The sequence below is a fragment of the Chenopodium album genome, chromosome 16 (genome assembly GCF_948465745.1).
Source record: "Chenopodium album chromosome 16, dcCheAlbu1.1, whole genome shotgun sequence".
NCBI classification, from domain to species: domain Eukaryota; kingdom Viridiplantae; phylum Streptophyta; class Magnoliopsida; order Caryophyllales; family Amaranthaceae; genus Chenopodium; species Chenopodium album.
Genome location: NC_137849.1, coordinates 978,560 through 992,430, shown reverse-complemented (window position 1 = coordinate 992,430; position 13,871 = coordinate 978,560). Strand labels below are relative to the sequence as shown.

The 13,871-nt window shown below is 33.0% G+C and overlaps 2 protein-coding genes across 2 annotated transcripts; one reads left to right on the top strand and one right to left on the bottom strand.

Annotated features, from left to right (window-relative positions):
* Nucleotides 1-1,176: 1,176 nt before the first annotated feature.
* Nucleotides 1,177-4,016, bottom strand: LOC145584579 (uncharacterized). The gene is made up of 5 exons (XM_081641396.1): nucleotides 3,770-4,016; nucleotides 3,325-3,420; nucleotides 2,536-2,661; nucleotides 2,014-2,053; nucleotides 1,177-1,600 (listed from the first exon to the last, which is right to left on the bottom strand). The coding sequence occupies exons 1-5, from the start codon at nucleotides 3,905-3,907 to the stop codon at nucleotides 1,527-1,529; spliced, it is 474 nt and encodes a 157-aa protein (XP_081497522.1). The 5' UTR covers nucleotides 3,908-4,016; the 3' UTR covers nucleotides 1,177-1,526.
* Nucleotides 4,017-9,802: 5,786 nt separating this feature from the next.
* Nucleotides 9,803-12,880, top strand: LOC145586005 (3-ketoacyl-CoA synthase 10-like). The gene is made up of 3 exons (XM_081642706.1): nucleotides 9,803-10,392; nucleotides 11,307-11,932; nucleotides 12,050-12,880. Exons 1-3 carry the CDS (start codon nucleotides 9,982-9,984, stop codon nucleotides 12,663-12,665), a joined length of 1,653 nt encoding a protein of 550 aa, XP_081498832.1. The 5' UTR covers nucleotides 9,803-9,981; the 3' UTR covers nucleotides 12,666-12,880.
* Nucleotides 12,881-13,871: the final 991 nt, after the last annotated feature.

The following is a 13,871-nucleotide window of genomic DNA, read 5'->3' as shown; positions in this document are numbered from 1 at the left end:
GAAATTCAGTCTGTGGCTAGAAAAATTCAGTATTCTAAATTGGCAAACAGTTGAGTGTTTTAATTTTGCTATTGGCTGGATGCGGTGCGAAGACTGCGAACAAAAGCCTTTGATCATTGATCGTAACTTGCGGACAAATTTTATGCTAGAATGACAGATTATGAAAGTAAGTTGCCACTTTAAACCAGCATATCAAGCAACATAGGTTACATATACTATACATCTCATGAATATAACGCAACTTGAACATACATCTGTCATCATGTCATAGTGGCTAATTACTTCTCTAAAGTAATTGGTAATTTTATTTAACTATTTAGATTATTGAGAAAAGACCATGTTGAAAATTAAATTAAGTTTTGAATTAGTAACAGCATCATTGTGCTAGAAAAGTTATCACACTTGCGGGCTTGCGGCTGCTAAGAATTATAGCGATGTTTTTTTTTTATTATTTTTTTTTTAATCTTATTCAAGGATTAATTAAGTTTTGAAGCTGTAGCCTTCAAAAATGTTTTGAAGTTGTAGCAACATTAAATTGCTGCCATTATCTATTGAAAATCAGCCCTAAATCGCTTTGATTCGTCCTCCCTCAAATCCTCAATCATATTTCCTAAAAACACCTAAATATTGCTAAACAAGGTTAGTGTTGTGCCTTTGGTGCTAAAAAATTCTAAGGGAGGGTCAAGGCACAATAGTGTGGGACATCGTTGTTGAACTTGCCCAAGTCCTTGTGCTACTTCCCAACCAAGGCACGCCTATGTCCTAACATGGAGTATGGGCATATAAGGACAGCATTTCATCCTTTAAAAACTTCTGAATTTGACAATTGAGGATAGCGTATTGGTTTGCCTTATGGCCAAAGCAAGGCAGTGCAAAGGCAAGCTAAGACAAACGAAGGCATTTCAAAAGTTTCACCCTTTGAGAGACCTGGGAATCACCTCGGTGCATGATCTACAATACACAAAATTGAAAATTTTGGAGATTTCAGAATCTAGTAGCAACTCGTCCCATACCATGTAATTAATATGATTATGTTAGTCTTGGTAGTCTAACATAATCATATGGATGATAAATATAAGAACTTCAAAGTGCTAGAGCTACAGAATGGAAAGTCTTGGGAGGTGGGAAGCATGGAGATTGAAATAACACTTGAAAGAAACATGAAAGTCCAAATGGGTAAGACCGTAAGATTGATACGAGTAACAATTAATGCAGAATCTGTGGTGCACAGATCAGTAGAGCAAAAGATGCAGCTATTCACATAAATGGGCAACAACGTACTCAGCCTGTTCATAAAATTACCTAGGCAGTACTAATTATTTGCCTCACCCACTTGCTACATAAATCCTCACCAACTTACCTAAGAGGTCCATAACCATCGGATCCAGTTTAAGCTAATAAACTCATGAAGTAAATACACAAGACAGCTATTCAATGGGCAGAAAACAATTGCCTGTAATTTGTACAAATGATCACTTTTGTCATTAATCTGGATCCATTTGCTCTCACCAGATCAATATACAACATTAAGTGCTCCGAACAATTGATGCAAACAACAAATCGTTGATATCCTCTGGCATGGAAGTGTCGCCTCCATTTCCTGCAAAATTACCACAATTTCTCAAATCTGGTTCTGAGATAACCCCATAAATAGCTACATTGCCAAGAAGTGGGTTTCCTTTTGAACAATGAAGTTCTGAAAAATCCCTATTAGTGTTTAATTGTTAGTGGAGAAAAGGATGCAAGTGTTCCCCATGTATGGCAAACTTGCTCCAATTTTCGGCATTGTATTATAAATCTTTTTATACTTGCAAAATTTCCCCTAACCCAATTAACTTGAGCATCAAACTGGATATGAATCAATGAGGAAACAAATAATTAAATCACAACCTGAGTTTTTCATTTATCTCAAAATGAAAGGAAGCAAATACTTAGCAACACTTGCTTCTTTGCAAAGGAAATAAGGATGAAAAAATAGAGTACTTGATAGTTGTGAGATTCTTAGGTCTATACCTGCTTTTGATCTGACATGAGTGGTCCATTCATCGATAATCTGCACTAATGAATCAAGAGGAAAATATGTTAGCTCATCTAGGATTATTGGTTGAAGCTATGCATATACGAAACACAGAAGCTATGAGTATCTAGAGACATAAACATAATGTAGCAAGGACAAGCATTTCAACCCCCTCAGGACTGCTGAGCAGATGCTTTATGCTAGCAGTTACTACGAAAGCTCGTCATTTGCAAAGTTAATTTAGGTTGCTTGCTGGCAAGTGATGTAAATTCTTTTAACACCACTTGGAAAAGAGACAACCATAAACTCTTGAAGGAATTGGAAACAACAAACACATTGACACAACCACACACACTGTAATCAATGAAAGCAAAATATTAGGAAAATGTTTCTCTGTCTGCTCTATAAGAAAATTCCACAATTAACGTTCACCAGATGCATTCACCAGTTTTTGCACAAAATCAGAAGCTTATTAAACATATTTATCCTCTAGGAAATAGAGCATAAGCAATTGTGACCTGATTAAAGCTGGAAAAGGCAGCATCTTCAGAATCATCCGTCACTGGAATTCCAACAGATGCTTGCATGCGCTGCACCATGCTTCTGTTTCCAACAAGAATGGAAGTTGCTTTATCAATTAAGTCCTGTAAGATAAAAAGCCTCAGTAACTACATACTTAAATGTCACATGAACATATATGTTACTGAAAACATCAAATACATGTATACATAAACCTACTAGCAATTTCAAAAAGTCATCATTTGTAGAAAAACGTTCGTGAATTGCCAATCTATCCCCATGAACATATTATATCGAACATCCAGGTGGTTTATATCTTGTAGCAGTGTATAGACTCTGGCCTTGATACAATACTTCTAGCTTGAGTTATAAAGTCCATCAATTGATCAACATACATTACAGTTACTCAGCAAGCTTTAATTTTTATCAAACTTGTTTTACTCCTAAAAATTGTACCCAAAAAAAAAGCACCAAAAAAATCCAAATTAACCTTATACTTGAAAAAGCATCTGAATTGGAGTAATTGAAATTCATACACAAATTCATTGAATTTCACTAACAATTATTCTTAATTTTTGATTCAAATGACAGTAAGCAATCATTAACATATTAACAATCCATAAGATTACAGGAAGCAATCATCGCAATCAAAAGCATAGTAAACTATTCATGTGCAAAACAAATCAAATTCAACGAAATTAGGTTTAAAAGAACCAATTTAACGGAAAAAGGCTATTAATTGCAAAATTAGGTTTAAAAGAAAAAAAATTCAAATTTGAAAAGGAAACCTGCTTAGCAGTGAGAAGCTGGCGACATTGATCTTTAAGAGAAGAAAGTTCATCCTGAATTTTCTTAATCCGACCCACAAGTTTCATAGGATTAGCCTGAAAAAATCAATACTCAAAAAATTACGAAATTTCTCATCAAATTTATACCCATTTCACCAAATCATTCATACCCAAACAAAGTATAAATTGAAGTACCCAATTCTATAAAATTAAAGAAAGGCTCATCAAATAATACCCATTTCAATAAATAATTCAAACCCAGAAAAAATCAATAGAGTAAAAATTGAAGCACCCATTTCAATAAAATTAAAGATTGGCTCATCAAATTTATAGCCATTTCAATAAAGAGTTCAAACCCAGAAAAAATAAAGTAAAAATTGAAGTGCCCATTTCAATAAAATTAAAGAAAGATCAAAGTTAGAGAGAAAAGAAGGGAATTACTTACATTATCTGGGTAAATTTGCTGGAATTCTTTGTCGAGTTTGAAGTGAAGAAGAGAGAGATCATGATGAGCTTTAGTGAAGAGGGTGACTAGACTGTCTACTGCTGGATGATGCTCGTATTCTTCCCACTTTTGCCCCATTTTCTTCTTCTTGCTTGCTTGTTTGTTTCTCAGAGCTTTAAAAGTGATACTTGAATTTCAATATTTTTACACAGAAATCTCAATTTGCCCGCCCAAACTAAGAACCCTAAATTTGGATAGAGAGCCTAGTGGAGTCGTCGGGTAGGTCCAAATCAGGACCAGATTTAGACTACTCCCCGTGTTTTAATTAGTGTTTTAATTAATGCTATCGTATAATACATTGTTGGATTCGTTATAATGTATATTTTCATATTATAAAATTTCCTATGATTATACAAACATATAATTAGACTAATAATGGTCAAATTAGTGTCTCGACATGTGTATTTGATAAAATCGTAACACTTATTAAAATAAGAAGGGAGTAAATCAAATCAAAATCGAACCAGACTGAAGACCGATAATTTTAAATTTTATACCAATATTTTGGACCTATTATTAAGTTAAGGACTCAATGTTGATGAGTATGTAAACTATGTATAGGGAAATCTCAAACATGAGATGATTTACCCAATATTGTACGATAGTTGGGTGATTTCTGGACCAGTTTATACCTATATTTTTTTTTCTAAATTTAAACATTATTTTTCCCTTAGCTCTTTTATTAGAAACTTGTATTCCTTTTTGAATAATCAAAATTACAAGCTTAATTCTACTCAGGTTGTGCTTTTTACAAATTCTTAAATGGACCTGGTTCACACTAATTTATTGTGGACCACCAACATTAGAGACAATATGATTGTTTTTTAAATAAAAAAAGGATACTATATTTAAAATAAAAGTTATTAAGTTGAAATAAAAGTTAGTGTGACATTAAAAGCTATAAGACGTTAATTTTTTTTAAATGAAATTTTAATATAATGGTCAATATGAATAATAAAGATCACTATGTTAAAATTAGATCACTATTCAACATAACATCGTATTTTAAGTTCACAATAACATTAAAGGTCACACAATTTTAAGGAAAATGTTAATATGTTAAAATAAGGTACTATGTTAAAATTAGAGATCAGTAAGTTCTATATAATGTCAGTTACGTGTATATAAAACTTAGGTCTCCAATAGTATTATTGTGGACCAAGTTCACGCAAGATTTTCTGCGTACTTTCTGACAATATTACCTTTTATTTTTATAATTTGTCATTTTTTTTTCTTTTATGTATTTTTAACATCAATTCCCATCACTTTCTCTCTCCATCTTTTCCATGATTCCCAACCACTTTTTCTTTCATCTCTTTCTAACCCCACAAGCTTATCTGTACTCCTATTCAACTTTCTTAATTCATTTGTTTTAAAGGATTGAGAGAGTGTAAAACAATTAGGGTATGTTCCGATTTATTGAAAACAACTGAATTGATTGGAGCTAAATTGAACTAATTGGAGTAGAATTAAACTGAATAGAATAGAGATGACATGAATTGTTTATGAGAGAATGAAATTAGAAACTAAATTAAACTGAACTGATTGGAGCAAGAATTGAACTGCACTGAAATAATTGAATTGCACTGAAATAATTGGAGCAAAATTGAATTGAACTGGACTGAAATTAAGCATAACATAATAGGCCCTTACTCATATTCGAAAACATTTCAATTCCCACATATAAAAGGGGAAATTGAAAAATATAAGATTTCTTATACATAATTTTTAGTTATAAATCAGTTCAAGCCAAAAATCAAATTTATAAGGAGACCAAACTAGATTGAAAATCAAAAGATTATTATTATTATTATTATTATTATTATTATTATTATTTAACTTAGAGTCTGTTCACATGAACTGAGCTGAACTGATTGGAGTTGAACTGAACTGAACTGAATAGAGCTGAAATGAATATTTTATGAGAGAAGGAAATTAGGAGCTGAGCTGAATTGAATTGAACTGAACTGAAATTAATAAGCTAAAGTGAATAGGCCCTAAGAGGCCATATTACTTTTAACTTGAACAACTTTAAAGTGATTGAGATTTCATGCTTGTTTTAGGCTTGTTTAATTCAACTTAATTTTCACCATTTGATCATATTCGAATAAATTTAAGGATGTGTTTAATCACCTGATTTTCAATTATATGAACTAATCTAAAATTATTAGACCTTATTTTACCTGTAATTTTAAATTTGAATAACCCTTATTAACCATTATATATGTTAACTTATCTTAATTGAAATTTTCTGTACATTTTTTTTGAAAAACAATTGGAAATAACTGGTGTGAACAAAGTAGAGCCTAATAATTAGTTTAATCATAATTTATTTTTCTATTGTCACCGAACTTTTTAAACAACGTAATCTAATTTGAACAAATTTGGTTGTAATATATATAGATTTTGGTGTTCTATTTATTTTTGGATTGAAATCAAATTGGTTGTAATATAAATTTTTGGATTAAAATTAATTATGAACTAGATTCGGGGGAAAAAAAATTTGTACTTCACAAGTGATCAAATAATTAATGGTGACCAATCATTTTGGAAATCCTGGATTCGCCACTGATCATTAGACAGGCGCAGTTCAATTCGATCATTTTATTTCTACCAATAGAACTGAAGTAGGCCTAATAGGACCTACCCTTTATAAGTTTAGATATATAAATGAAATTTTAATTAAAAGAGCATACCCTATTTAATAGTTAGATGACCCATCCAAATCACTTCTAAAAATCTAAAACTTGATTTATATATTACTTGCATCTTTTTCTATGCATTATTTAATGAAAAAAATTGAATAATTGTCAAATTGCATGTGAATGGTGATATATGTTTAATAATCCTTAAATTTAAATTTTGTGGATGGTGATACAAAAGTCAAGATGCTATCAAAGAAAACGACTTACACGTTATAAACCACATCAGATTTATCCACATTTTATACTAGTATCAAATTTCTTTGTCCACCTTTACATATACTAGGGGGTCTACGCGCGCATGGGTTAGCCCTTTGAGAAGAGTAATTGTACTTGTATGCCTATTATAACTATGCTTCTAACTATATTTATATGGTATTTTGGTTTTAATTATTTGCAAAAATAATGACTTTTTGTTCATAATCAAGGTTTACACATTACTCAAAGTATATAACAATTTTGAAAAAAAATTCTAATTTTAAAAGCTAGGAAAAATATCTAAGGGCCTGTTCCGATTGACTGAACTGAACTGAACTTATTAATTAGTGATTTCTAACTACGGATTAGTGATCTTTGATTATTTATTGATTATTTATTACTATACATATGTGTATATACAAATGTACATATTATTATTATTATTATCATTAATTTTGATTATTATTATTATTTATTGATTATTATTATTATTATTATTATTAATTTTGATTATTATTATTATTATTATTTATTGATTATTATTATTATTATTGTTATTGTTATTGTTGTTGTTATTATTATTATTATTATTATTATTATTTATTGACGATTATTATTATTATTTATTGATTATTATTATTAGTACTATTATTTCAATTATTATTATTATTATTATGCTACTACAAAACTACAAGTATTCTGTAACATCTAAATAATTCAATAATGTAAATATTATTTTTATAGTACAAATTAATATTGGAAGATAAAAAAACTATAACTGTAACTAAGCTACTATAAATTAAACTACAAGTAATCGAAACATCTAAGGGTTCGTTTGGCATTGCTGTGGTTTTCTGTTTTTTGGTTTTTTGTTTTCTAAAAATATATGATATGTGTCCCATGCATAATGAATCAAAAATTATATAAACTTATTAAAATTATGATAATTTTGAAAACAGAAAAGTGAAAACACATTTTTCTTGTTTCAAGAACATAAATAAGGATATTCAAATCAATACTACGTATAAAAGATAACCAAAACCTGCTGCTTTAATAAGTATTGAACTATCTCTCCCTATACTTGAGTGATTCTTGTTCATTATTAGGTGTTATTATGCTTTTCTCTATCAAAATTTATGTTGGAAAATTAAGCTTACAAATATTAGTTGAAGATTTGATGGTGTGTCATTGGTTGGACCCAATAAGTGCTAACAATGTTGTCATCATTAAGAACTAACATTGTAGGGATGGCAGTCTAGTCCGGATCTAACCCTACTCCGCCACGATCTGAGGTAAAATATCCGCTCCGAGTCCGAGAAAAAAGTAATCCGAGTTTGACTCCGTTAAAATAATCTGACTCCGAGTCGGAGGAGGGTCGGAGTCGGATCCTACAAAAAATCCGAGAAAAAAATCCAACTCCGATAAATGTCCGACTTCAACGGATTATCCGACTCCAACTCCAATAGATAGTGGATTTTTGTGTGGGTCATGGTGGCATTGGGTGTGGGTTGTAAAGGCCCAAATAGCCCAACATCTCAAAGTATATTGAAGAATGAAAAAAAAAACTCGGATTCGGGTCGGATTGGAGTCGGAGTCGGAGGTCGGACATTGAAGTCGGATGTCGGAGTCGGAGTCGGATGTCGGATTTAACCTCCGACTTCCTGTCGGGTCGGAGTCGGATTTAGCATAATCCGCTCCGAGTCCGACCCGTTGCCATCCCTAAACATTAGTCTCATACTAGAGTTCTTAAATCATACTTAAGCTTGGACAAACTAGCAAGCTGCAATTAATTTATTGCTGAAAAGCTACTTCAAAATTTTGTAACCAATATTTAGGTAATGCAAGTGCATACCCTATGTATGTCTCTCCCTTTATATAGTTGTCGAACGCCTAAATACAAGGATTATACGTAATAAACATAACATGATCGATTGTGATAGAAAACATAAGATAGATATTTCACATGTCCATTTATTTATTTTTGTTTTTAGTATCGTTATAAAAAAAATAACATATTTCATGTTCATTACATATACTGTTTTATAAAAACATGTGTTTTTTCGGTATAGAGTATTTAAAATGCACTCGTGTCCATAATCTAATTTACGCTATCCTTAGCACTAATCTGTCTCTATTACACGTAAGACTCAACTTCTGGCTGCTTCATTGCATGAAGAAGGCAGGTATTGACTAAGTCATATAAATTGCTTTCATCCTATCAACTAACTTACGTATAAATGATACAGTTCAACTGTCAAAGAATGGTCCGAGAGAGATTGCTAAAGGTTGAGAAAGGCACGGATAGATAGATAGATGTGTATTTATTTGTTATTCAACAATCATCCGCCAATTTTCAACATTACTACGCCTTTATATTAACATTTACACGATTAAATAGCGTCTTACAAAAATTAGATATTACTAATTAACATGATCTTAAATTTTTAGTGGTGCTAAGTTGGATTTCACAACCTATTAAGAATGTCAATTCTATACGTCAAGAACATCGCTTTTATATCATCAATAAATATAAATTGAGATAAAAGATAAGATTCAACTTTATCATAAAATTAGAATTAAAACAATTTAGGTATTGTATTTTTATTAGAAACATTGATCCACAAGAAGACAATGAAATAGACGATATAGATCAGAACCCCAACGAGTAAGTCTAAAGTGACACGACTGATAACACCCTCAAGACTCGGTCGAACAATTAAATTAGTTGACATCAACAATTGCATAAACCTAATTTGATGTATGTGAATTAAATAATCCCGTGTGAACAGAAATATATGTAGGCCTAATAAATCGTAATTAATTTCTTACACTCAACCAGCATTTAAGGAATAAAAATAGAGGTAGTATAGTATAGTAGTACAAGCACCCACCAAAATCCATTAAATACAGAGAAATTAGTGTACAAAAGAGAGCGTTGAGCTTCCAACTGCACACCCTTAATAAGGTTGGGTGAGAGCATTAACCATCTTCCACCTACCATGTCCCAACTAAGTTGTATTTTTGTTATAAATGAACAAAAAATATTAATAATATTATTGGAAAATAAAATTAAAACAGTTTTGTAGTTAGTCACGTAATCAAACTCCAACCAAATATATATAATGTGACACATTGTCACATTTTTATAAATATACCCTTAAACCAAACTCAAACCAAAGCTAGATAAATATTCACTTGGGGTTGCATTGTTGCCTAAGATCTGAAATTGAATCTCGTCTGTAGTGCGTTATTATGGCACCACCTTCGAGTACGACAACAACTGCAGCGGAAGAGCAGCAGTTTCTGTCGACGGAGATAGTGAACCGGGGGACGGATACGTTTTCGGTACGTGTAAGGAGAAGGTTGCCGTTGCCGGATTTCGTGAACTCGGTGAATTTGAAGTATGTGAAGTTGGGGTATCATTATCTTATAAATCATGCAATATATTTGGCAACAATACCAGTTTTGGTGTTGGTGTTTAGTGCAGAAGTTGGTAGTTTAAGTAGAGAAGAATTGTGGAAGAAATTGTGGGATTATGATCTTGCTACTGTTCTTGCTTCTTTTGGGGTCTTTGTTTTTACTCTTTCGGTGTACTTCATGTCTCGTCCTCGTCCTATCTACCTTCTTGACTTTGCTTGTTACAAGCCTAGTGATGATTTCAAGGTACATTTTCTTTAATCTATATATTTAAAATTTTGGATTTTTTCTCTTAGGTGCATGTGTAATTGTTGATTAATAGTGGCAGATCTAGGATTTTTATGTTCTATGATAAGGAAATGATTTAAAGTAAACGAATGTATTCTGTGTTTAACTTGATTTAAAGTAAAAGTTTTTTTTTTTTTGACAGATTTAAAGTAAAAGTTGTTTTAGAAGTTAAGCAGATTTTATCTGATTTGAAAGTAGTTCAAAAAGTGAATTTATACTATGTCCACTACTAAATAACTATACTATTTTACTTTTGTGTGGAGTATTGATTACTTAATAAAGTATTAAAAAAAAAAAAAAAGTTAACACTCTAAAAAAAATTGATATTGTGAAATCATATATGGCATTGAATTAAGTACATGCATGTTAATTCTTTTATAATTAGGAACATATTAGATTTAATTTTTCATTGAAATTTATAAAAGGTTAAATAGGATTACATATTTACATCACTTAGAAATGGATCTACAATTAGTGTAGTTGTTGCAAGATTCCTTCCCCCCCCCCCCCCCCCCCCCCCGAAATTACATATGGGGACCTTTAATATACGAGTAATTGGTATAAATTATGATGTGTTATACATGCCCTACTCTATTGAAACACTAGATAAAAAGCGTAGAAAATAAGATCAAGTTTTTATTGATGATTACGAAAAATAGATTCTTGATTCATGTAGCCGATCTCATTTTACTAAAATTACTTTTGTGTCATAGTTGGATAGTTAATGTGAAATCCTTGCTTTTTTTTTTTTTTTTTTTTTTTTTTTTTTTTTTTTTTTTTTTTACAATAAAGCAAAATTTATAACTTTTTAATTAGGTGGCCTAACAAATGAATTGGAATTTTCAAAAACTCAATCATGAAATTTCCTGCAGGTGAGCAAGGAAGAGTTCATAGAGATGTCTCGACAATCAGGCAAATTTGATGAGGAAAACTTGCAATTCAAAAGAAGGATCCTAGAATCTTCCGGAATCGGGGACGAAACGTATGTACCAAAATCCATAGCAGCAAAACACAGCATTACAACCATGAAAGAAGGCCGAGAGGAAGCATCGACAGTCATATTTGGAGCCCTCGATGAGCTCTTCGAAAAGACTCGAATTCGTCCTAAGGATGTTGGTGTCTTAGTAGTGAACTGCAGCATCTTTAACCCAACACCCTCGCTCTCAGCCATGATCATAAACCATTACAAAATGAGGGGTAATGTGTTGAGCTACAACCTCGGTGGAATGGGGTGTAGCGCGAGCATTATTGCTGTCGACTTGGCTCGAGACATGCTTCAGGCTAACCCCAACAGCTTTGCGGTTGTGGTTAGTACTGAAATGGTTGGGTTTAACTGGTACCCGGGTAATGACAGATCTATGCTTATTCCAAACTGCTTCTTTCGTATGGGTTGCTCTGCTGTCTTGCTCTCTAACCGTCGTCGTGATTTCCCTCGTGCTAAGTACCGCCTTGAGCATGTTGTTCGTACCCACAAGGGTGCTGATGACCGCAGCTTCAGGTATGTATACATAGTTTGAAAATTCTATAGTAGTCGTTTGAAATATGACTACCACCCGCTAAGTTTTATTCATATGTATAGTTTCACTGTCTAATTAATTGATTCCAAAATTAACAGGAGTGTGTATCAAGAGGAAGATGAAAGAGGATTTAAAGGCCTAAAGGTGAGCCGCGAGCTGATGGAGATAGGCGGCGATGCACTCAAGACCAACATAACCACTCTAGGACCACTGGTGCTACCTGTATCAGAGCAACTCCTGTTCTTCAGCACTCTAGTTAAACGCTACTTATTCGGTGGAAGCCCAAAGGATACCCAAATTAACAACAATAGGATCAATGCAAGCACTGGTAATAATATATCATCATCATCTTCAGGTTCAAAGCCTTACATACCAGATTTCAAGCTAGCATTCGAGCACTTCTGTGTGCACGCTGCAAGCAAGACTGTACTAGATGAGCTGCAGCGTAACTTAGAGCTGAGTGACACCAACATGGAGCCCTCGCGTATGACTCTGCATCGATTTGGAAACACATCTAGCAGCAGCATATGGTATGAGTTGGCCTACTTGGAAGCCAAGGGGAATATTCATTCAGGGGATCGAGTTTGGCAGCTCGCTTTTGGGTCGGGTTTCAAGTGCAACAGTGCTGTTTGGAAAGCTGTCAGACGCATTAGGAAGCCAAGTTCCAGGAATCCATGGCTTTCCAGCATTGACAGATACCCTGTAGCCCTTTAAGTATACAGGTTAATCAAATTAATGATGCATAATGTCTGTTCTGTTTTATCGTCTTCCTGTATTAAACTAAATCAAATCCTTAACCTTTGGTTATGTATTTTACAAGCATATCTGCATATGTATTAGTATTTTTTTTAAGCAAAACTTAATTCCTAATTTCATTGTAGGATGCTTAATTGTATACTAAGTGCCATTGAGCATTTGATCTGTTGCTACTTTTTTTTTTTAATCTTGTAGTAGTAATAAACCTTGTTTCTGCTGCCAAAATAAAAAAAATTTCTGACATTCTTAACAGCAATTTTAGCAGCTACTAAAACAACTTAAAAATTAGCTGCTTAAGCTTAACCTTATTCTGCTTGATTAAGGGTTCAAGGCCAGCTCTGTATTTAAGTGTATATTCTTTGACAATAGCCTACAAGTCACTTGCACAAAGGCCACTCTTTCGACGAAACTAAAGCAATATGATATGTGCAGTTTTAATGCCACTTTCGGTCACAACCTACAGATTAGCCACAAAGAAATGTAAGTCATGTAAATGAAGTGGGATCAAGCATGATTACGCGCATGATTAGCCTCTACGATGAAGCTAAGTTTTACCTGTATCAGAGCAACTCCTGTTCTCCAGCACTCTAGTTAAACACTAGGAGTACTTATTAAGGCGGAAGCCAAAAGGATAACCAAATTAACAACAATAGGATCAATGCAAGTTCTGAAAATTCATAAGCATCCACAAGTTCAAAGCCCAACATACCAGATTTCAAGTTTATATTGTTTTCAGTCACATTTATTTTTCAGCTTTTCAGAAAGTTAGTAGTAGATTCACTACTTTCAAAGCTAACAAACCATGTTCAACAAGTGCAAAGTTGCACATCAAAGCCAATTCAAGCGGTTGACAGCTAGCATTCCCGCGGTTGACAGCTAGAATTGGCGAAAACTGACTTCAGACTACTATTTGGTATAAGCGAGTGCAGCAGCAGCAGCAGAAGCAAGCAATTGGACCTTATCACTGTTGGGGAGGATCAATCTCGTCTTGCTCATAATAACCAAATCACCAAGCTCTCGGAAGTTGAATCGTATCAAGATGCTATCCATTGGCTCAAAAACGAAGCTCAGCAGCAGACCAGGTGCTAAAACTGATGCTTTCTTCAGTAATTCCAAGTGAGGCAGCTGAAACCAAGCTTGATGCGTCTGCCCTGGCGACATTCC

Bases quoted from the DNA above. Each gene is read 5' to 3' on its own strand.
- LOC145586005 (XM_081642706.1), top strand. From the start codon at position 9,982: ATGGCACCACCTTCGAGTACGACAACAACTGCAGCGGAAGAGCAGCAG. The intron at 10,393-11,306 runs GTACATTTTCTT...AATTTCCTGCAG, and splicing joins AGCCTAGTGATGATTTCAAG to GTGAGCAAGGAAGAGTTCAT. The intron at 11,933-12,049 runs GTATGTATACAT...CAAAATTAACAG, and splicing joins GCTGATGACCGCAGCTTCAG to GAGTGTGTATCAAGAGGAAG.
- LOC145584579 (XM_081641396.1), bottom strand. From the start codon at position 3,907: ATGGGGCAAAAGTGGGAAGAATACGAGCATCATCCAGCAGTAGACAGT. The intron at 2,054-2,535 runs GTCACAATTGCT...TCATTAGTGCAG, and splicing joins CCTTTTCCAGCTTTAATCAG to ATTATCGATGAATGGACCAC. The intron at 1,601-2,013 runs GTATAGACCTAA...GTAATTTTGCAG, and splicing joins TCATGTCAGATCAAAAGCAG to GAAATGGAGGCGACACTTCC.